Below are 25,052 nucleotides of genomic sequence, written 5' to 3'. Positions count from 1 at the left end.
CTGTATCGGTGGATGTGGCTGGATCTGAGTTTGTCCTGAGTGTTTGTTTGGAATTATGCAATTGGTGGGAATTTGAAGAGTTACACTTAAATCTATGAACATGAAAATATTCAAAGCAGATCATGAGAGTCAGGCTGTAAAAGAATGGAAAATCAAACACACTTACATTATGTGAGGCAGATGGAGTTTTGATTCAGGATTACTGGCACTAGAGTAGGAATAAAACCCCAGGGTTTTGATGTTGAAATAAAAAGTGAACATTCCTACAAAATCTGTTATCCATTCTCCAAGTAGTTTCTCTGCATAATATCAAGGTTACATTGTTTGTTCTGTGGCTTCTCATGTAATAATGTTACAGAACTGAATTTTTACATACACAGACAAATAGAGAAAAAATAGCACATCAAATGTTCCTCATTTTCCATTGTAGACATATTTATAACAGCAGCAAGCATCAGTTTCATTATATTTCAGAAAAGAAAATGTAATTTGATCAATAATGCAAATTTTCTTGACAAAATAGTACCAACGTCCTACTGCGTTCTTTGAGTACTACCTAAACTCACTTTGCACCAAAAAAAAAGTACTGATTTCACAAAAATAAAATATTTACAAAAGTGCTTTTAAGCTCAAAAATAAGTGTAGATCTGTCTTTTCACAATGAATAAGTAATTTTCTGTCTCTGACTATACAGCAATTACAGACACACTTAAAAAAGCAGGGAGAGATGTGAAAACAGAGGCAGGTAGGGGTAAATGTACAGTAAATGGCATGCAACCCAAAGATGATGTAGTTTAATATTAAGTCTATGTTTCGAAATTCACAGTTATGTAACCCCCCTCCCCCCAAAAAGTATGTAATATTTCTTGTATGATGTAACAACATCATATAAAGTAGGGCATATTACTCACTGATGCAACTAAAAAATTATTTTCTGGGCTACTGTGTGGAAAAAAAAGTCCCTGAGAGTCACCAATCGTGGCACTTCTGCAGGCTATCATCTACAAAAGAGGGAAATGTGAGTTTTCTGCTCTCACACAGCAGAAACTAATTGTTTCATTCACCTCCTGCAGAACAACAGGACAGCCTCTCCCCACACATCCCTGACTCATCCCAGTAATGAGCTATTCATGCACTTGTAACCTCTTCTGCTTCAGGAGGTGAAATATACTGCACAGTTGAAAATGTCCATCGCTTAACAGTGTGTGGATGTCTTTAATTCCAGAAACACAAACTGTAACTGTGCTCCCAGAAGCTCTGTATGTGTGGTGTTTGCATGTGTGTATGTGTTGTAAGCTTGCACATGTTATTGGGAAGAAGGATAATATGCAATGACAGCAGATGATGGTAAGCCTTTTAGCATTGTTGCTAGGACTTCATGATGTAAAGAGGCAGGTTATACTGACTGTCACAGCTTCCTGGCTCAAACTAAATTTGTCATTGGTTCACCCTGTTAATAAAAGACAAAGGAGTGATACTATGCAGTTTATCTGACTAACGAACATTGACGGAATACACTGAGCGCCTGAAGGCATGCTCCTCTCTCCACAGTTGGCTGGCCCTGTCAAAACTCAGAACCTGCTGCCAGATTGACCTTAAGGTCAATGGATGCCACAGGCACTGTGACAACATCTCTGCTCCATGCAGCAACAAAGCAATCAAAGAGAAAAGCAGCATATAAAACAAACAGAGAGGGAAAAGTTAAACACCACCAAGCCCTGTAATTACAGAGCTGGAGTGTCAACTCAATGCAGTCTGGTAAGCCCTTGGAGATAAGTTGCAGAAACACACAATCGCACACTGGTGGTGTCAGAGCCCTGAAGAGTAAAATATCCACGGTAAAAAATAGCTGCCTAAGGCCTTGACCTTTTACAAGGAATAAAAGAAGCTGGCTGACATACCAGTGTCATGCCTGCGACAGCAGCAGAAGCTGGAAACAATTGAAGCCAACATTCCTCAGCTAAAAAGAACATGAAACTTAATCTCACAACCTGGATTTTACAGTATGTAAACCGTACTTAACTATATGCTGTTTGGTATTAATTAGCATTTCAGTGCAGCAGTAGGGTGAATTTTAATTTTCCAAAATGGTATCCAGTTCTTCTTACTATATCCACGAGATAGACAGGTATGTCAACGATACACAGGAGGCTGACGAAGGAGTATTATAGTAGATACAATAGCAGGTATGTTCTTGGAAATCTGCTGTTGACATCTTAGTTTTCTTCTTAATAAAATAAAGCTGGGGTCTAATTTATTTATTTCTCCCTTATTCGTGACCTCTAGCTTCATACTGATGTTTTGCAACTCAAATCTGAAAGATCATTTCACTTGCACATTGCAGAGGTCAAGCATGCATTATCTTCGATTTCACTGTAAACTTTAGATTCATAGAGTCTTCATTAACCTCTTCTCCTTTCTTTGGTATTTAAGGTATTTCTACCTACTGTATGTGTCAGTTGTCTCAAATGCTGTTGAGTATACACTTGCAACAAAATAGGCTTAGAGGCCTTTCCTTTGAGGGTCCTTCTGAGTTTGAGCCTCATAAGGGTAGCAGAAGAAAGGTCGCCAACCCGATCATGCTCTCAGAGAGCTGAGACACCACTAGGGAGGTCTAGAAGATGCATTCTCTGCAATCATTCAGCAGACGCCACGATCAGTAGGAGGCTTGGGAGATAGCAGCGAGGGCCTATCATTCTGCCATGTTGTGACAGCGAGTGCCATCCGCAATGCTCTGCCTGTTGAGAGATGGGAGTGTCACGGTATGGCTTGACTGGCACAGTGTGAAGTGAGGCTTCCTCCGGGCACTCATGTGGAAGGATCCATCTCAGCAGCATTTCAAGCACTCGGCTTCAGCTAAACTGTCAGAAGACTTCAATAATGCCCATCTGTTTTGTATGGACATGACAACTTATTACACAGACATCAGTCTATCTGACACAGAGGAAAAATACAAACAGACCAACGTGTGCAATGCTACGGCTTGTCTGCTGACGTCGTTGTGAAGCGTGTGTGAAGTGTGAGATGCTGCTATTCTCTCTCTATTTTCATACAGTATGAATGAAACCAAGACACACTGTACCTGCAACTGTAAATGCAGATTCTTATTCTGTGTCTGAAGGGAAAAACTTGGTGAGTAAATGAAAAGTAAACACAACTGAAACAAAACAAAAAAATCTGGAAGGCATCTAAGGCCGGTCAGACCTCAAATGAAAGGAGCCTAACACTGACAACAACAATGTTAGTAGCAACTGTGGGAACTAAACATATTTAGGGTGTTTCCACCACAGCAATTTCCCCGGATTACCAAGAACATTTTGAGGAACTCATCAGCTAAACATTGGTTTTGACTGGAGGAACAAGGGACTAAATTTTGTTTCTGCAGGATAGTTCCAGGTGACAAAAAGTCCCTGGTTCAGGATATGTGAGGGCAACAATGCTGACCGTTACTGACTGGTCAAACAATGACTAAGTTAACGTGCACTTAAGATGAGTGACCAAACACTTCAGATTAACTGTAAGCACAGTAAAACAGGAAATTTCAACTGGATTTCATTTTCATTTACATAGAAGAAGAAAGAAACCGGATCGAATTTGGATCTGAACCAACTACATAGCACACTTTGCTATCATGAGCTACAGTAAATGGGTCCTGTAATCAGATGGACTTTACATACTAGGATGTGGACAGAACCAAATCAACAATTCAAACTGCAAAACCACATACAGGATGCATGGAATTTGGTAGAATCAACTCATTTTTGTTGTTTATTTAATGTAAATAAATATGTTTTTGATGATTAAGTTAGATTTCATACTCAGAGAACTGCAGTAAAGCATAGTGAATTTAATGAATGAAGTCACTACTTCTGCAAACATATGATGTCACAGAGTTACTGGGAGTAGCCTTTGTAATATCGTTGGTTTAAAAAATGGTTTGAACAGCTGCAGTTTCATGTTTTTGAAACTGAGAAAATCTAAATATAAAGCAAACCTTTCTGTAATGATCGTCACTGTGACTGAACAGCTCAGTTCAACTTATGCTTAGTGAATTTGTTCCCTCACTTCAGTTAACAATTAGTTTTATTCAACCCAAATTCAGTTAACACATTAACATAGTTAACATTTTTAAGGCAGCTGAGGAACTTTTAAGATGAACAAACTTAAAATCATTTTCAGTTTAACAGTTAGCCAGAGAATAACAACAAGGTCTGACCCAGACAAGCAATGGAGAACATTGCCTTCTGGTCTTATCTGACCTTATATAGAAACACATGTATGAATCCAGAGTTTAAAAATGTGCATATGAATTAAAAGTTCATTAAATGCACCACCATACTCTACAGCCTTGTTCAAGCCATCATTCTCGACAGCACTAACAACTGTGCACTTCAGTTTCCAACATGGACACAAACATAGAGACGGCTTCAGAGCCCTTCACTGACTGACTGTTAATTGAGGTGGAATCACGACTGTAAGTGAGTCACACATCCTTGGTCCCAGAAGCTCTGGCACTGCCAGAAGGCAGTCTAGTGACAGTTGAGTAGCTCTTCCTCTTTGATTCCATCTGGAAAGACGCTACCTTAGTTAAACCAACAAACGCGCACAACGGGGGAAGGTTACCATGGTGGCAAGCGTAGGCCGTTCAGGAGAGTGAAGCTTTCGATCATTTATTTATTACACAGCACATTATCATGATGCAGCATTTGGATGAAACAGACAGGAAGAGCTTTTTAATTTCAACTTACATCTTATCACAACAGACTGAATTAGATCAGAGAGAGGTTTAATGGACAAAGTACATAAAAGTTTAATATGGACAAAAATGTTGCAGGTTAATGTGGAAACATTTGACATGCTTGGTTACCTCGTCAGTGGATAACTAGTGAAGTACATCAGCTCTGTCCATTTTTCTACTCAACAAATTCACGTTTCTACTTACAAAAGGTTGGAAATCACATATTGGGTGCTGACCCTTTAACACCAGTTGCGTTTGACTTTACATTAAAGGCCACAACTACATCCTCCTACTGTGTGTTTGGAAAAGCTGTTTAATCTTCTACTTGCATTTGTTTTGTGTTTCTTTAGAAGCACACGTGGAGAGAATGATTGCTAGTTTTCTGCCACCTGCTACCAGCTGCTGGCCAAAACTATTAGTCTCTGTCGGTGATGAATACAAATAGATACGGGGGAAAAAAAAAACTTATTATTCAGAAAAAGAGAATAAACTAATTAAAAAATCCAAACAAATCAGTGAAAAAGCTGATTGGATTGAAAATTATTCATACAATGTAATATGTTGAGGTGTAACTCCATACTAGGCTTCATGTGGTTAATATTCTACCAAAAGGCACAAACGGAATATATATATATATATATATATATATATATATATATATATATATATATATATATATGTTGTTTAGACATACTGGATGTTGCAGAATCTCAGTAGGAATGTTGCTGATTCATTTCATTACTAGAAATGCACCAGAGGTCAGTGTGAATTAGAGGTCGCAGCAGTCGAAGCTTCCTTCGCTTCCACCAAAGCAGCGGCACTGCTCTGGTGCTTGATGAGCACACTATTTTGACACTCATCTGGGTCTCCTTGTTAACTCCCCCACAACAGATCTGATGTGTTTAGACAGGCCTGCGCTGCATATTACGGGGCTGGCTGGGCTCAGATTGGAGGGCTGCACACTTGAAGGATTTAGGAAGAACACGCTCTCCTGTGTTTGATAGTAATTAGCTTTGTGAGGACCCTCAGAGACACAATGCAAAGTGTGTAAATGAAGGATTTAAAGATAATCCAACTTTCTAATAACTTTATGTGTAGTGATATTTAAACTTGTCTGATTCCAAACTGGTTTAAGATTAAGAGATTAGGTTAAGAAAGCTCTATCAGAATAAAGAGGCAAACTTTACATATATCAGGTTAAACTTAATTTCTGCTCTCACAGGATAAAGCAAACAAACTGTAACACAAACTTAGTTAACTGTGTCAAATAACAAATGGTATCTACAATGGAAGTGGAGAGAGAACAAATGGGAATTATATAATGATCACATTTCATTACCCACTGTTATGCCACAGAGAATACCAACTAAAGCAAACAAAATTGTTGTGATGCCTGTGAAGCATCAGTGCCAGCTGAATGTTTGCAGGAATGCTACTTAGATTTTTATGAATGAGCAGCAATGTCCATTTCAATTTTATCTGGGAGGCAAGCCCACATGAGGTCCCCTCACTGATTCCAAATTTAACATTGGGAGGAAGATTCCCCTCACAAAGTCTGAGACAGGACAGCGCTGGGTGGCCTATTGATTTTGAAGAGCTGGCTCTGTAATTGCTTGCACGCAGTTAGCTGTAAATCAAGAGCGCTCATTACTCTTTGCTTATACAAGCGGAAGATTACTGTGCAGCAGTTGTGCCAATGCTGGAGTATGAAACCTGGTCCATTACACAAACACACACACACACATACACACACAAACACACACACACACACACACACACACACCAGTGTTATGTTGTAAAATAATGCACTGAAAGAACCTGAGCATGGACTGACAGGAGCAGCTGGGTAGGGGAAAAGGTCAACCTGAGTTAATCAGCTAGAATCAGCATCAGCTGAGGAAAGCTAACAGTGTGTGTATATGTGTGTGTGCATATGCTCATATTTGTGAAAAATAAACAATCAAATAGAAAGCAGCATCTTTTCATGTGCAAAAGGGCATTAAGATAGCTCCGAGATGGCATCCTACACTGAGAAAACAGTCAACACATCAACAAAATGTCTGATCCATAACATTTCCTGATTGATACAGTACATGTGTACTCTGCTGAGACACAGGTGGTGTGCCTTCTCACCCATAACTTGGAGCGGGTTATGATAAAAATAAACTTTGACCCTGACAGGTAAAACCACCACGACAGTCATGCATTAGTTAGCATGACTGTTCACCCGCAAGCTGGGCACTCACACAGCTGTACAGGCCCATTTTTCCAGTCACGTAGTCAAAAGCTTTCAGAATACACGTCCAAGCAATGCTCTTACACTATATTTTATTTAGAAAATATGCATTTGAGCAGCTGGTGTGTTTGATGCTATATGTTAGCGTCTGCCCACAGCCGTTTGTCTGGTAGTATTCAGTAATGGACAAACATTTAGTTCTAAATTTGAATGAAAGCTGAAAAATAAAATTAGTAACAGTATATTAGTTCAGTCTGACACTGACACTGTGAGTCAGCAGAATCATATCAGTTCACCATCTGTGCACACTGTGGGTCAACCTTGTATTACACGTTCTGTATTGAACCAGAGATTGTTATACATCTATTTCACTGGTCTAAGAGACACTTGAGTATATTTTATGTGCACATAATGTCATGTTATTACAGTAACATGAGCACCGAGGAACAGTGACTTACCACAATACTAGGTATGCTAGAAATCATGAAGACGTATGTTAGTTATTGCATTTAATGTGTATCATTTTAGAACCACAGTGTTCACTTCCTGTCACCGTGTATCCGCTATGTTTCCTCTGTGTGGTGCAATAATGTTCACTCTCTGAGTAGGACACCCATTTTTCTCCCTCTAACCAGAAAGCCCAGCAATCGCTAAACCCAAGGATGTAAGCACTCGCAACAGTCTTTTGTGCGTCTGCACACTTCCCCCAAAATGCATGTTTCTCACATTACTTGTGAGCCAAACTTTGTCCTCCAAATACTGAAAATTATGTTCTTCCCTAAATATAACCTTCTATGTATACACAAGCTCTGCTAGTATGTACAACACATAAGTATTTTCATTTTATTTTACTTTAAAAGTACTAACATGATCTGTGGATGTAAATTTGTACATATGAGAGCACTGACCGTCTAAATTAATAGATGTTATATTAGTAATTTAGCATCTTACTTTTAGTCATAAATGCATCCTAAAGAAACAGGTAGAAAAGTAACACAACAGATGACCTGCAGAACTAACCTTCCTGTAAGATTTTTTTTTGTACTTCAATTTGGTGTACTGGTGGAGCCACGTATCCATCACATCTGTAGCCTTCAGAGAGAACACTCTTTCAGGTTTACATTATTGCTCGAATATCTCACTAGAGATATGATCTGCATGGTGTTAAAAGCCCCTCTGAGCCTTCCTACTCCAAACACAATTGGTTAGGTTTTTTTTTTCCTCCTGTCCTACATTTATTGTGTGTCAAACAATTTAGTGAACTGCCCAAGGCTTTGACTTTTTGAAGTTGCTCTTAATATCATTTAATATCAACTAATGATATAGGTCGAGACTCATTTTTGTCATTACTGCAAAACATTTCTGAAAGATGCAATCCGAGTTCAGCAGGAACCTCATTTGTTACAGTATATACTGTAGTTTTATTTAAATCGCTTCATTCATTTTTTTGTGCTAAGAGGCCTTCTTACACTACAATATTCAAAGTTGAAGAAGTACTCATATCCTTTAAGAAAAAAATCATCACACAAAGCAAGCAAAAGACTACTACTTTTAAGTACTAACTATACAAGTATTACCGGCAAGAGGTAATCTGTTATAATATTGTACATTGTTAGACTGTGTGACAAGAGGCTCAAAACATTATCTGTGTGTGTGTGAGTGTGTGTCCCACAATGCTGCTTGATGACAGCCTGCATTTGACACTTTTCTGTCTGTTTTACTTTTCAAATTTTTAATCCCCTTCTGTTGACAAATGTTAAGTTTCAAGATGAGACCCCCCTGAAGACATCGGTATAACATCATTAGGGTTATTTTAGAAAGCTACTAAGAGCAGAAAAACCCCAAGCTGACATCAAAGAACTAGTAGCCAATTGTTGCGGTGCCTCATGTCACCTTCATTTGGAGGACCTACGACTGCTACTTCTACAATGTCTTTTGGTTGTAGCTCTGATTTGCTAAGCAGTCAGAGAGATGTAAATACTTGAAAAAAGAAAAGTTGAGTTGCTTCCTGTCGCTCTATATTTGCAAGCAGAGGTAAAAAGTTGTGTTGGTCACATACTTGTGTGTTCCGTGGCTTGTAGGGCGAGCTACTCTCCAGATCTGCCAGGATGCTGGTGAGGGAGTCGATCTCAGCATCCAGACTGGAGCGCCTCTCCTCCAGCGTCTTCTCTGGTCCTTTCATCTGTGAGCAGACATCACATACATGCAGCACAGTGAGAGAATATAACCAAAACCATCTGTAGCAACAGTTCATGAAATTACCTTCGGTAGCTGCACTACAATGGTGAGGAGTAATTCTCTCTCCTGGTTAGGCTACACCTCTTACGCTCTCCATTACAGCTACGTTCATGTTTCACCTTGACCCTGAACAATCCCTTGGAAAGCCACACATCAAGAGCAGAGAAATAAGCTGGGATGTACTGCGGGAAAGACAACTTTTAAAATGTGGTGCACTATTCACCTCCTGTCTTTCGCCACACTTGGATTTACAGTATCTCATTCTTCCTGCATTATTCATCACAACTCATGCAGCAGTATTTCAAACAAAAAAAGTCAATTATTTAAAATGAAAGTCAGATCTTTTTTTATTCAGTATTTTAAACATGCGCTGTGTAATTGATGATAAGACTTGTTCTGATTTTTATTTAACTAGTTTATTATCAGAGGAAGCTTGAAAGCATCAGTAACAGGATTAGTCGAGCAGTCTGAGACCTCACTGATTTATTCATCTGCATTTCTTCACCTAACACAAAGCACAACTTTAACACATGAAAAAAAAACTGAATAAGAAAAGAAAGAGAAAAAAAAAGTAAAAATAAAAATCTGGAAAGTAGTTAAAATGATCTGACCATTAGTGACACTTGGTTTTCTATAAAATTCCCGGGAATTTCTCTGCAGAGTGACAGATATATTTTTAGTCTTCTGAACTATGCTGCAACTGCAAGAAGACTTCTTGCAATTGCCTGCGGGGGCTTTTTGAGTTGGCTGGATCAGTGACTGCTTCTTATTCTAATGTTATATGTTTGGATTACCTGTCACAATCTATTACAGGCAGGGCTTGCCTGAATTTGGAGCCGAGCTGCTGCTTAAAAACATCTAAGGCAATCATGAGCGGGGGGTAAACAAAGCACAACACTAATGGTTCGTCTCAAATCAACAAAAGAAAAATCAGGCAAACTTGTTTAACAGTCATAACGAGGGGGATGAAGGGAAACGCTGCATTCTTTGTGGTGTGTTGGAGTTTAAAGTGTAGGGCTTCATAACGGGGACAACAGCCATGATGAGCTCTAGCTGCTATTGTCTTTCTCTCTTCTGCTGAAGTGTTAACATGTCATAAAACAGTCACCTCTCTCCAGTTTCTGCCTTCTTCTGAGGAAATACCGTCTACCACTGCTTTATTCATTCGATACGTCTAATTCCTCCACCGAGGCACACAGAACAAGATATAAAATCTTTCTGATGGATATGTGTCTCTTTTTGTGTAATTAAGATACCAATGGTGTATTAAGGAATAAAGTTGCATGGGCAGTAAATTCTATATCCACTACGACAGGAGGAGAAACGTCAGTGATAAAAACAGTTATTACACAATGAATTTCTTATGCAATTCCAGCTTTTAAATCTCATTCATTACTACTGTGTGTGCTGTTAGGAAGGTTAGGAGTGGTAGAGAGGAAAAGAAACTAATTCTTTCTTAGTTTACTTAATTTACAATGTGTTTTTTGTTCAGCTGAGAGAAACAGCATCATTTTATAATACAATGTTTTTGTTTGTTTGTTTATTTAACTTAAAGGACATGGTCACATTTTTCAGTTCAGCTGAAACTAATATGAGACTTATCCAACAACAAGGAGGTATCGTATCACACATAGAGGAAATTTCATATTAAAAGGGCTGAAAATGAGGAAGACAGCAACTAAATCTGTTGAATTCACGCTGCTGAAGTCTCATTTTAGACACAGATAAACGTTTAAATGCATTTTGACAAAAAACAAGGGTTTCTTACATTAATAGAAAGGGATCATATAATGTCCAGTATGAGCAGGAGGAGCGATCATAGCAGGCAAAGCTTATTTTAATGTTCACATGGGCACTTGAATATAAAACAGACAGTGAATTGATCTTTTAAGAGGGGGACTGATGCATCATTTGGTCAAATGCATGAAAAGAAATTTTACTCATTAACAGCAGTGCATTAAACATGTACAGGGGTCCTACTTGTTTTCCGGTAAGAATATCTGACAACTTTGTAGAGGCAGGTTGAAATACAGGTCAATAGATATACGTGCTAAATAATAAAAAACTATGACATACATTTTAAATGTATTATGGGCAGCTCAGCTGGGCAAGTCTTAAAATAATGTTGGTGCACTAGAATCTACAATCACAGTTACTCAATGATTTGTTTAGTGTGGGTAATATAGGCATTATTATGAAAGTGAGTCTGTGACTCCCTTGCAAAAACACATCCACTGTACTTTGACTATAAACGATCTGTGACTTCATGAAATGATTTGTGTGCTGCTGATTTGGTGACAAGTCCGCACATTTCTGATAGATTTTTAAAATGAGAAACCAGTGTTGTTGGATGCTTATTTATTTTCTCACTCCTCATCTGTCTCTTTTGTCTCATCGCTTGTCATTGTGTAATAGTCACTGCACTGCACCTTTTTAAAAACTGTATAACTATGAGAGTGTGTGTAGGGTCATGGAACCACGTGAACTGATACATACTGCCAGGCCTCTGTGTGCAGTATTATACTATATTCTACTGTATTAAAATTATGTATACAGTTTGTGTGGGGAGAGCAGTGAATTAACACGCATTGCATAATTTAAATTACTAAACATTCTGTCTCCAAAATTATACAGGAAGAATGCATTCATGATAGAAAACTGGTCAGATCAACAGAGGGACTGGAGAAGGGAGATTTTTTTCCTGCTTACACTAAACAAAGGAATGTGAATTTTGCAGCAGAGGTCAAGTGCTGAGAGTGTCAGTCAAATCGTAGAGGCCAGATATCCCAGGAGGGCCAAATGCCTGTGGGTTTTATGACCAGCAAAGCAAAGACAAGTGACCAGGCTTCACCAATAGGTGTCAGCCTTCTATCCTTCCTGCATTAGTGCTTTCAGAAATGAAGAAAAATGTTTGTGTGACTTAGGGTGCCTGGCTCCAGGCAGCATCTGGAGCTGGACGTCTAAGCAGTTGGCTGCAACTCAAGAGGACAGACAGTTCTGCTGGACTTGGTATGTGAACTCAGCGTAGAGCTCGGGGCCATCTTCACTTTCTGTGCTGACTCTTCGAGAGTTAGTGACATCCAAGAAAAATTTAATACAACACGAGACTCTCTCACCTGATAATCGTACGAGTTCATCGGGGGTGGAGGGAAGGAGCCAGGGGAGGTTGGGAAACTAGTCGTGTCTTCTGCAGGTGGTGGAGGGGGAGGGTAGTCCGCTAGGATAGACACACACACACACACACACACACACACACACACACACACACACACACACACACACACACACACACACACACAAACACACACACAAACACACACACAGCAAGAGAAAAAAAAAACGGCTTATTAAATACTTCCCCTTTTTACTACATTCAACTGTCACAATTCAGAAAGAACAATCAGGACATCACTGTATTTACACACAAAAGGTGGTGAATATAACATAATTGATGGTGTTTTAATTACATCTTCGACTAGTGCCATAGGAGTAGAATAAAACAATAACATGCAAAACAATAAAAAAAAAAACACGTTACTTTGAATATGCCCAATGTACATATCTTGACAGTGACTGGTTGATTGATGCACTGCATGGACTATACAGTAAGGTTACTGAGCTTACTGTGTATGGTAAGTAAAACCTCCATACTTCATTAAGCCTGTTAGATCATGTGAACCACAGTATTACAAAATATTATGTTGGTGTCATCAATCAAACATTGTAACGTGGTTAAGCATGAACCATAAAGGAGCAAGCAGTTTATTGTAAACGTTTCAAGTAATATTTGTGGTTTAAAAGTATTTGTGGTAAAAAGCAGTTTTGGTTAGAACTTGAAAATGACGAAAACACTAAAATTTAACAACTGACTCATAAAATGAAAGCTGCACTAATCAATACATTTATATTAATGAAAGGATCAAACGATTATTCTGACTATGCATTAAATATATATAATCTTATTTGCTTTTGGAATTATATATATGAGTTTATTGTCTTTTACAGCTGCAAGAAATAATTGCACAACAGAACTGTACTCTTGGAAGTCAAATTCAGTGCACAATATTATGCAACCCATCAGGATCTGAGTGGTTATTACGACAGGGTTGGCTGGATAGTTTAGTGGACCTCCTTACGCTTACCCTGCCTTTGCCCTGTACCTCACATGACTAAATGTAAATGGGAGAGCATTTAAGTAACAATTAAATATTTAAACCATTCTAAATGAGTTATCCATCATTATTTATGTGTTTAAAGATTTTACAAGATACTGTATAATGTAGCCAGTGTCTGTGGAATTTTGATTATTAAGAAGATTATTAAGAACCACTGCATAAAAAGGAATTTCTAATAGAACAATTTAATAAGTGTGAACTGTAAAATCAAGACAGACATTTGTTAGAGGTTACACAGTTATTACAAAAGAGGCCAAGTGAAAGAAAGAAATGGAGCCTCATCATCCCACGTCAATGGATTGACACACATAATTGCAGCAATTTGGTTAACTAAGAAGTACTAATCTGTAGTAAGCATATGTTTTTTTCCTCATGAGATTGGAAATGTAAATGTTGTGTTACAAACGGGTTAGACTAGGTGTTTGTTCTGCCAGGGGAGGAGAGACAAGCCAAATTTGTAGTTCTAAAGTCCATGCTAATCCAAGGATTGCATCCAGCCACATGTTTCAGACAGGATAAGGAGTTATGTGCCAAATTAAAACTGATTTGGCTTCTCTCGGCACAGGACTTAAGACTGAATCATTTGACCATGTACTTCTAAGTACCAAACCAGACATGAGCTTTGCAAATTAAAGGCTTTTATGAGACGTAATGGGAATTTGTTCCAATGTTAAGACTTTGATGAGTCCTGTTCAGAAATTCCATTTGGTTTCCATGGCTTTTATCTGTTTTCATTAGAATCTAATTGATGTCATCAATGTAGTTTATCCGACGCAGCTGACCAAATTAATTAAGCGTGGTTTTCAGTTGCCTGGACAAAACAGAAGACAGAGAAAAAAAGTGAAGACGGAGAGATAATGCAGCATGGTTGAAATTGGACACATGTCTGCATCTTGAGCATTACAGCATTGCAGAAATTGTGAGCATTGCATTAAACATTCCCTCTGGGTGCTTGAGGGCCTCCATGTGAATTGTTTATATAATAACCCTGTGACCTCCGCTGAAACTCCAGAGTGTAACAGCTCCTCTAAACCTCTGGGAGAGAAAATAAAATATGCTGCTCGACAACAAGGCTCTGCCCCTCCTGCTCCAGCACAGATCCTTTTTGCCAGAATATAAGTCACTTGTAACTTGTGGCTTACAGAGAATTAAAACATTAAGTTTCATGTACGTTTCTCTCGACATCAACGATGTTTCAGATTTATCATTTCAGGAAACACAGCAGTGATAAATCTTTCAGAGACGCATGTTTTATTGAGGTCTTAGAGTTCTGTATGTGGACCAATGGAAAGCAAGACTTGGAGCTGGAACAGAGGTCATTAAGCAACTTTGCTTAAAGGATCTTTCTGGTTATTTCACCCTCCCATTCCTATTTTCCTATTACCTGTCATCATGCCAGTAATTTAGGATTGAAATGTGTTAATATGCTAATGTAATGTAAATCACCAGTAGTGTTTGTATTCCCTGTGGTCCTTCTGAGCAAAAATATTTTCTCTCATAAAAGATCACAGTCAGCCCTGAAAATGTTTGTGGCTCATTCAGGGTCAGCAAACAGACAGTTGTTTAAAAGAAGCCTTTTTTAAATGAAGTGGTGTTCAATAATTAGTTATAACTTACAGTATTTTCATAATTTAATATCTTCTATAAAAGTAAATATATGTCCCTAGAAAATACTTCACTGGTGATCAGAGGATCTTTAGTAACAGTAAATACAGTATACATTTAAACACTTGAAAACTAAAATGCAGAACTTGTTTCTAAAGTTCTGTGGGAAGTAAATACATGAAAGTCAAAGTAGTTACAACACACCCTTTCAACACAGTAACTCACACCGGAGATATGTAAAAATTTTAATAGCTGTGACTTAGCAATTTACCACATAGAAAAGGAGTTAAAGATGCAACTTCAAGATTTAAAGGTGTCTTTTGAAATTTTAAAAAATATAATGTTTCCATTCAGCGTGTTACCAAAATGCATTAAGTGTATCCTAAAAAATGCAGCAAATTCATTTTCTACTTCATACACAATTTACAAAGCTAATATTGTCAATACTTTAAAGCCAGAATTTGTTTACATCCGTTTGCTAGCTTTCGGTCTTCTTCGAGTGAAACCAGCAGGAATGTGAAATAGAGTCCATATTGCTTGTGTATCTTTGACTTTGTGCAGGATTAGAGATGGGGTTCGTAGAATTGTATAGAGTCTTAAACCAGTTCTGAAACCAGTTTAAAAACTTTGTTGGTTATAACACTCATTTTACTAAAAAACCTTTGCGTAACAAAAGATAAAGCATGATATTTAACAATCTAGCTTCTTCTAACACAACAGATTAACACAATGGGCAATTCTAATTCTGAACAATAACCAGACAAGCATGACACTGAATGAAAGAATGGATGGTAATCACTTATCAAGCTTTAACCATGGATATTCTGCTCTGGTGAAGCATTGTGGAGCTTTCTAATGAGGCCTGTGCAGCAGGTACAAAAACCATGGAAGCTAAACCAAAAACAACACAGCAAAAATAATTAATTCTGTTTTGTCATTCACTTAACATCCAAAGAATGACTGATGATCGGCATGCTGCATTTAGTGTTACCTAAAGGCAAATTTAATGTTGCGCCAAATCAGCAGGTCACAGACTACAGTTTAACACCAGCAGTAGGCTGAGCACAGGAACTTTCAATAACAAGGCAAGTTCTTGCTTTAACATAGTGCATGGAAGATAAAAATTCTTCTCCCTTTAGTGTGACCACCCTCCTACAAATATGAAATTTTGCAGAAATTAAATCACTTCACACAATGATTCTGACTTATCTTGTGTTTGTATAGGTCAGTCTGTTTTTCCTTTGCTAATGTCTGTACAGAGAGGCAAAAGAGACTAAAGAGGGAGCACTGATAATCCCTATGTATTATATAGCACATAAAAACTCACAAAAACATATTTATATATTATTAACAGTTAAAAAATGCACAGGGTAACTTTACTTCTCAACCTGATGCTTTTGTCATCATCCAACATATCATGTCAAGTGACTATTTCAATACAGGAACTTCTAATCTTCAACTACTTTCCCATGACCACTGGAACTGGGTTCTAGTTTTGGTTTTCTGGAAACAGTTCCTGCCATCACAAAATCTCATAGCAAACTTCCTGATGGCACAGATATTCTCAGGGTGGACGTTTTGAATGGATTATTTTGCTGAATGGCCAAACACAGGCCTCAAGACCGATACAAAAAGTTATGGGCTACAAATTCTACTACTATTCAGTTTACACAACAAGCACTGGGTGTAGTTATTCCTTACATTAGGTCTAGATGATAATTTGTTAAATGTTATTTATGTTTAAATAATTTAGATATGTAGTTGTCTAAAAGAGTGGTTTTAAAAAAGGAAAACTGTTTAATCCTCTGTGACCCTCACTAGCTTCTCACCAAAGAAGTCGGCCGACTGTCTTCATTGAATAATGTGACAGAGTCATCACCACCAGAAATCAAACCTCAGACCTCTGCAGTGGTGCATGGAAACTTGTATGTCACCCATGTGCCCAATATTTCTGCCATTTCTAATAACTCAAAATCAACATGGGTTTGAGCTGCGGTGCACTTTTCTGATCGGTGCAGTGCTCACACCATTATGCTTTAAAACAGTGCAAACTACGGGGAGTGAGAACGGCTTCCGTGCTGTGAATGAAGCTTTCTCCATTTGCGACAATAGGGAGTTGAAAGCTCCAAGTGAGCACTAATGAGAGAAGCAGCAGGAACACCTATTTAATACGACAACTTCCCCTCTCTTTATTGGGCAATTAATTTTAAGTAGCTGCTTTGTGAAGAAGGAATCCTAATCAGTGATTAAAGTTATTTGAGAGGCCATAAGAGGTATAATTGGTTATCGGGAAGTGGAGTATTGTTGAGGGGATGATAAAAGGGTGGAGACGGATCCAGCTGTGACACTGTGACTAATGTTAAACTTTGTTTTTCAAGTAAGTGATACATTTAGAAACACTTAGTACTGTATGTGGCTGATCAGTAGCAGCAACTGACAAATATTTGAATATATATGAGTATACAATTAACAATTACTTTTGTTGCAAAGTGAAACAGAAAAGAGAAATGCCAGCAGATGATTCAAAAAGGTTGCAGATGAGTCTTTTTTTCAGTAGTTCTGCTAGTGAGGATTAGTATAGTCTTTAGGGGGAGAAGAATGTATGCTAAAGGTTGAGCATATGTTTACAGATTTACATATGTATAGTGTTATAAGAGTTACATGTGTTAAAGCAGAGGCCATCTGGCCTTTAAGGACTTAAGACAAGGCCAGGCACAGAACATAAGCACCTTTCAAATAATGCATCCAACCTTTCAGTGAAATAAGCCATCTGCAACAGAACAGAGCAGAAACTGAGAAGAGTTTGGTCCCATCTTCATTTAAAAAAAAAAAAAAAAAAAAGCACGCACCTACCATGCGCGTAAGGGTGCATACAACATTATTTCTCTCCCATGATCCAGATTTAATTTATTGCTTAAAGCTTGCATTGCTGGTATCGGCTAGCATTTACACGACCTGCTATGAGGCTACTGAAATAAAAGCAGAGGAGTACAACAGTGTGGGTTCACGTGAGTCGTGTGACAATCATAACTCAACAGTGGAGCCATAAAAACTAAATGATTTTATACAACCTGAAGTAATCTCTATTAAAAATAACCAGGGAAGTAGCTGTATTTTATTCAGTAGAAAAACTGCAATCGCTTTCAGACAAAACAAAGTGCTTTCAGTCCTGGGTGTCAGTTCACATGTTTTATCTCTACATACCCGAGCCAAATGTGCTGTGGCAGAGGTTGAGAGCACATTGTTTTGACATAATTATGGACCCTTTTTTTCTCCCCCATCTTCCACTGGAAAAGAACAGCTGAGCCCTGCACTTAATTAGCATGATATGTATAGAAGAGTGATTTATGACTTCATTTGGTTTAGAGATGCAAGGGAGGGATTTGAGGTCTTTGGAGATGTACTTGTTTTAAGTGTGAAGACCGAATTTGGCTTCTGCTACTCTTAAGGAGAATTCCCATGTGAGGAGAAACTGGGATCAGAAACAATAGAAGGATTATGTTTTTGTACAAAAGCAAAGAAACAAATACTGTGAAAAAGGTGAGCGAGCCCTTTTCTTTTTTTAAATAAATGGGCTGAACAATTAGAGCCTTAAACTGCAATGTTAGTGAGGTTTTCTGATGAGTGAAAGCGTGATTCATCAAAGGTGGAGAGGGGAGCTTTTGCTGCCATTTCTTATAAACAAACAGAGAGAGAGAGTAAATGAAGCCACTCAAATGTCACAGCAGACAGTCACTGCTGCGTAAACCCAGTCAGTTTCATAACATGAAACCCTTCCAAGCTGCCTCTGTCACGCTAAGAATCTCCTGTAAACGTAGAATCAGTGATTCTACACTACAAGTGTCAAAGGCTGCGAGAGGTAAATAAATTCTCCGTTAACTTAAATCACATGATTTCATGAGCTACCAATATGCAGTGAACCAAATGAACAGCAGGGGAGTGCTGCAGCGTTGCAGCGTTGGCCCACTTGTGTTGCGTGACAATCGGAGCTGGGAGGGGATTCCCATGCTAACAAGTCCAGTTCCACGGTGTAAATATTATGATGGCATTTAAACATAATTACCATTTAATGGATACTTAATGTAATTTATTAGGTGTCTTAATCTCTTTAATGGAGAACACTTTCCATTAGGCTTGTTAAGTGTAACAAGCAAGATGATATCAAAAAGTGATTCAGTGAGCATACAGAGATATATAAAATGGTGGCTGAAGAATGGAATTTAGTATAAATGAATTGGAAATAATATTAATAAGGCAGACATTTCAGCCAATATAAGCTCATGGTTTGTGTATTTTTACCACATTGTGGGAGATTTAAAAACCATCTAAAAAAAAGCTACATTACACTAATTACCTTTGACAAGCAAGTTAAGCTAATGGCTAGACTAATGTTAGCGCTAATTACAGCAAGACTTTTCAGTCATGTCAACTTCTGCTAGAACTGACGCTGGATTACTAATTATTTAGAGTCTTCCCACAGAAGTATTGCTCCAATTTGGCCTTAGAAATCAGTCAAGCTATTTATTATATGTATATTATGTGTACATTCTGACAGAATATGACAACTATGTTTTTAAAAATGAGCAAAACCATCTTTTTAGCTAAATAGTCTACGCTGTAAAAATTGAACACATTTCCATGTGTAAATAAATGTTTTATATCTTACTCAGCATTTAAACTTCCTTTAATTATGAAGACACCACTTTGAAAGAACAGACAGGATGTGAAGAAACGTATTTTCATAACACCGTGACCCTCTTTAGGATGCTGGCGAGATTTAGAGAAGTGAAATGGCTCTTTCAGGCAACATAAAATATCAGATTCAAAACTAGCAGCTGACATACAACTTATGCAAAACAAATTACTGTAAAACAAAGAAAACAACAGATCAATGATTAAGCAATAATTTTTTTAAGAAGGAAAAAAAAAACTGAATTTGGCTACTGTATGTAGACTTTACACGTACTGCAGACAAAATACAAGTAGTTGAGGTGCGTGTTCCACTTAGATAAAAGTGTCCTTTGTATACGCTCAGAGCATAAGCCTGTGGTTTCTATGGGGACGCTGCCAAACTCATTGGTGGATTTCCTGTAAATTCTCTTGGTGACACCCATGAGGGACTCTGACATAACAACCGGTAGACAGTTTGCCTCTGGCCAGTCAAGCAGTGAGGAATAAAAACAGCTTATGCACATGTTCAACACTTTTGAACTGCTCTGAGCAAACAATTAGCAGGTTTCTGGTAACTTAGTGTGAAAAGTTTTTGTCAAAAACAGCACTTCTCGGATGTTTAACTTTCACTATGATTATCCCGCTACAAAAAACTTCTTGCGCTTGATCATCAGCAGACAGACACCATGAGATGAAACGGCTTGTTACAGTCTAGAGTATTAATTTATGTGGTTTTGAAGCTGGTGAAAATCAATTTAACGAATACATTATGTTATAGATTTTAATCGCTTAATATTATAATAATCTGAATGAAATTGCTAAGATGACTCATTCCATTGTGTTTCATTTTCTTGTGGTACCTTGCACTCTTTGGTCGCCCCATATGAATGTAAACACTGTACATTCACTTCATAGACAAAAAAAAAATCCCCATTTGAACACATGACTAAAATCAATCTAGGCAGACATTTAAGGCGGATGCTTGAAACACATTTGATCAAAAAATACAAGCAGAGAATTAAACCTCAGCAAACTTAAAACATTGAGATTTAATATAGATCATGTACATGTACTAAGTAAAAAGTAGTACAATGATCAGCAGACGACAGTAGTGTGAAATCCAAGCTGTGAACCGAAACTAAATATCTAACTAATTTCGGGAAAGTGACCTCTGTCCTCGACATCACGTTTAACTCTCTGTTCTCATGTGTAGTTTACATCGAAACAGAGAAGTCCCAGCGAGCGCTAAGCAGACTCAAAATAGTCATCAACACATCAGCATGTGATGATCTATGCAGACAACTGAAAAGCAGATCCAGAACATGTTAACCGGGATGGATGTCAAGGAAGAGAGTAAATCATTATCGTCCAGCAGAGAAGGGAGGTCTCTTTCTTATAAAATGGAATGATTTAGTGTTGTGTCACTGTGCATTTGTGTGTGCGCTTCTGAGGCCAATAATATAAGGGTCTTTTAAATTATTTTTCAGAACTTGGCAGCAGACTGTGCACTGCTGTCAATACTGTTTTAACGCAACTGAACCCAACATGCTTGAGAAAGACAGTTTTCTTGCAGCCATATTGCACTGGATTGCAAAACCTTGTACAGTTATCCATAATATTTTGTCCACCTCTGCAACAGTACAGTATGTAGCAGAGCTGCTCCTGATGTTAATCATGTAACCATTGACATTAATGTTGTTGTCCTTCCTAAATAATGCAAATATCCAGACAAAATCGACATAGTTACGACAGGATTTTGCAGAGAAGCCACTGCATTAAAGAACTAAAGCTGAGCCTTCTCTACAGGGTTAAATTGTATTTAATAAAGCAATCATGACCGACCTTTCTACAGCACATGTACCATATGAGATCAACTTAAACCCTAAAATCTGATCTGCTGTAAAGGATTTCGAGTGAAAGGTCTCCGTCTGAGACCTATATGTCTTTCACTTCCTCCTCCTGGGGCTTTAATCAGGACAACTTCACACTAACTGTGCACCCCCCCCGCCCCTGTACCGGCTTCTTTGTCCCTACAACACATGGCCTCAGATTGCTCATTCCAGCCCTGATACCAGCCTCTGCTAGACAAAAGGGACAGCGAGGCCATGTGCCAAATTGACTTGTCCCTAATTTTTACGCTAATCCTCAATTTTACATCAGACAGCCCCCACATTTGATGTAAAAGATATTAAATAAATAAATAGAGAGAGACCCAGATAATCTGGTCATAAAGACGACTTATCCTTTGACAAGTGGAGATGTCTGGTGATGGCTTTACATATATGCCAGTTCAAAATGCTGACACCAAGCCATCACAGTAATTATCAATATTTATACTTTCAGAAAAGATAACACTGGAAAACAATAAGTGATATTATTCTATCATTTAAATTTAAGTAGTGCTGCAATATATTTTTCATTTGAATCAGTAGTATAAGTGACCACAACTGAATTTCTAATAATAAAATTGCAATTTCACACATTAAACTGTTTTGTAATTACATACAAAATGACAGTGAAAATATACAACAGAAGAAGTGGGATTAGCTGATTTTATCTTAGGTCATAGGGGTCATAACACATTAACAATGTAGCTCTGATATTGTTGAACTATAAAAGTTAAACATTTAAAGTATAATCTTACAACAATTATATCAGCGGCAAATGTACAGTATCCCCACCCCTTTCATATTGTTTCATTAATCCTCTTAATACCCACACAGTGATTAATTGTGGAGAATAAGACAGTGGCATTAAGTCTGGATTAAATGTTATGTAGCAGAATGACATTTTGGAATTACAAAGCCTTAATGACACCACAAATCATCAACTGGATATAAAAATCCAGTTTTCTTTTTTATTTATAAAGTCAATACTTAGTTTCTGTGTGATGTTAGATTTTGATGCATTACAATTCTACTAAACACACACACACACAAAAAAAGCACTGGTATCCAATAGTTATTTTCATTGTAGGCCAGTCTACAATATTTACACAAAAATCATGATCACAACTTAAATTGCCATTTTTTAACGATACCCTTTCACTGGACTTGCAGTCTGTACTACGTTCCTATGTAGTTAAAATGTAGTTAAAATTCTCAGTGGCAGCGTCCAACACTGCTGCCCTGAATTCAAATGGTTTGTTTAACTGCAATGTGAGCACATGCACTAGTTGCTCTTTTGTTGTGTGCAGTAGATAGATACTGTATAGTATAGCAGAGTATAGCATAGTAATATAGTGTAATATTATAACGTGCATCAGTTACCACCACTAACCACTCAAGTCAAAGCTCAAAATCCCTTTAGACATCTTTAAATTTAGCATTATGAGTAATAATTTTTATGTGGTATATTATCTTCACCAACAAATGTTCAGTAATGTGGTTAAAACAATTTTACACCTGCTGTTCTTCCATCACTGAAAAATCCTTTGAATTTCACAACAGCCACTAATGTGGAGTGGAAAGGCTCTTAAAGTAAATTACATTTAAAATACATTGAGAACAACTAAAACCTCAACAATGGTGATGTTTTGTTTGTTTTTCTCAGTGGTGGGCAGAGCACAAAAAGCAGTCGTCTAAGAACAAGCTTTACAAAACTAACATCTGGAGTACCAGACAGGTCCACAACTCAAACCACAAACCCCCACAGACAGCAGTGTTTTCAGCCTGACAGTGTGCTCACTGCTTGCTGAATTTCATAACCGTTTCCCCTGTTTTTGGAAATCTAGGGCTCTCAGGGGGGTTTGAGGGCAGAGGTTTAGATGATGTTCACATTACAACGCATATACCAGATGGGAAGGTGGGTTGATATTTGCGTATATAATATTTTCTGTGTGTCATGTTCTACCTTTATAACATCTTGCTCACTGAAGACTTCAGACAAGTGCAAGTGGAGTCTGAATAATAATTACCATATTTTGGAGCTGCAGCAACGTTGTAGCCATATTGCTGAAAACATCCTTTATATCACATCGTGTACAGTTGTCTTATGGTATAGTACAGTTACTTTGAACAAATGCAAATTATAGACATCAGTGTCTTTTAACGGCCTGTAGGGAGCACTGAGTAGGTGTCTTAACTTTTCAGCTCTCAGTGTTATTTCAGTGACTCCAAACTCACTTCCTGCATTCTCATTTTAAATGTATTGTAATTCTTAACTTACCTCATCAATACATTTCATTTATAAAAAGAAAAATCTGAGAAAACTAATATTATATGTCATGTATGTGTTCATACATATATATATACATATATATATACATATTAATAATAAATATATATACACATTGTGGTGCACACTGTCTATCAATATTACTCATCAAAGCTGATTATAAAAGCAGTTGTTGCACTGTGGAGTCATGTCTGTCTGTCTCATGTAAAACAGGCACAGTTACGCTCTATTGAGAACAGGCTTCATTTGTGTACCAACAATCTAGATAACTTTAACTAAAACAAATATATCTTTCTAATGCCTGGCTCAAAAAACTGAATGAATAAGTAACTCCATAAATTATAGTCCTGAACCTCAATTAGTAAATATGTTCACAGCATATTGACTAGTTGTACCAGCATCCTTTTGAAAAAACAAACCATTAGCTCCCATGAGACCTAAAACAGCAGACAACACTAGACTTCCTGAACTCACATAACTGCAAACCACAGCACCTACACTGTGTGTTCATTAGAAAGGAAGCATGCAGCAGGGCCACTGTCACCATTAAGTTTAAAGTATATGGTTATGTAAATTAGGAATGGCCAGGATGTCACTCTTACAGTATTTACACCACATGTCCATACTTACAGTGTAAATTACTGTCATGATCTGAGAGTCAATCTCTTCAGTTAATTAAAAAACACACAAAACACACACCTCAGAGAGGCTGACACTGTACAGTACCTCTCAACTAAACTAAAGCTGCAGAAAGCTATTCTGCTGTGTGCACATATGCACTATGTGCATATCAGAGCACCATTCATTGTTGGTGTTTGGATGAATCTCAACATAAATACACATAATCACACGTTTGGTCATTGATAGAAATAACGGGCCACAACTACAGAAGCAATACACTAGAATTACACTTGAAAGGAAGGTTTTATATTACTGTGCCTATAAACTGCTTTCAAGTATCACAGAGTATGTTGGGTTTCACTCCTTTGTTATGTTTCCTGGTTTTCCTACTCTGGTTTCCATGTAGGCCTGGAGCCACATATTTCAACCAATGAAAAAATAATTAAAGTCCACTAAGCCTATCACTATGGAAACTATAAATAGTTAATCACATCTGCTAAACAATAGCAGAAGAAACAGCTGGATTACCTTTAAGAACTGTATTTTGTAAGATAATCAACAAATAAAAGAATTTGGTTCAGCAGCATTTTCA

The 25,052-nt window shown here is 37.7% G+C and overlaps 1 protein-coding gene across 2 annotated transcripts in view; it reads right to left on the bottom strand.

Moving 5' to 3' along the window:
* lpp (LIM domain containing preferred translocation partner in lipoma) overlaps positions 1-25,052 on the bottom strand; it is a 124,306-nt gene that overhangs the window by 55,144 nt on the left and 44,110 nt on the right. For both annotated transcript variants that reach the window (XM_026343757.2, XM_026343765.2), the window contains 2 exons: positions 12,329-12,429; positions 9,034-9,156 (listed from right to left, as the gene is read on the bottom strand). In XM_026343757.2, the coding sequence (XP_026199542.1) occupies positions 9,034-9,156; positions 12,329-12,429 (224 nt within the window). The remainder of the gene's footprint in view (positions 1-9,033; positions 9,157-12,328; positions 12,430-25,052) is intronic.

The sequence above is a fragment of the Anabas testudineus genome, chromosome 4, assembly GCF_900324465.2.
Source record: "Anabas testudineus chromosome 4, fAnaTes1.2, whole genome shotgun sequence".
Classification (NCBI taxonomy): Eukaryota; Metazoa; Chordata; class Actinopteri; order Anabantiformes; family Anabantidae; genus Anabas; species Anabas testudineus.
Note: the sequence above shows the minus strand (reverse complement) of the source record. Positions and strands in the feature narration are given on the sequence as shown.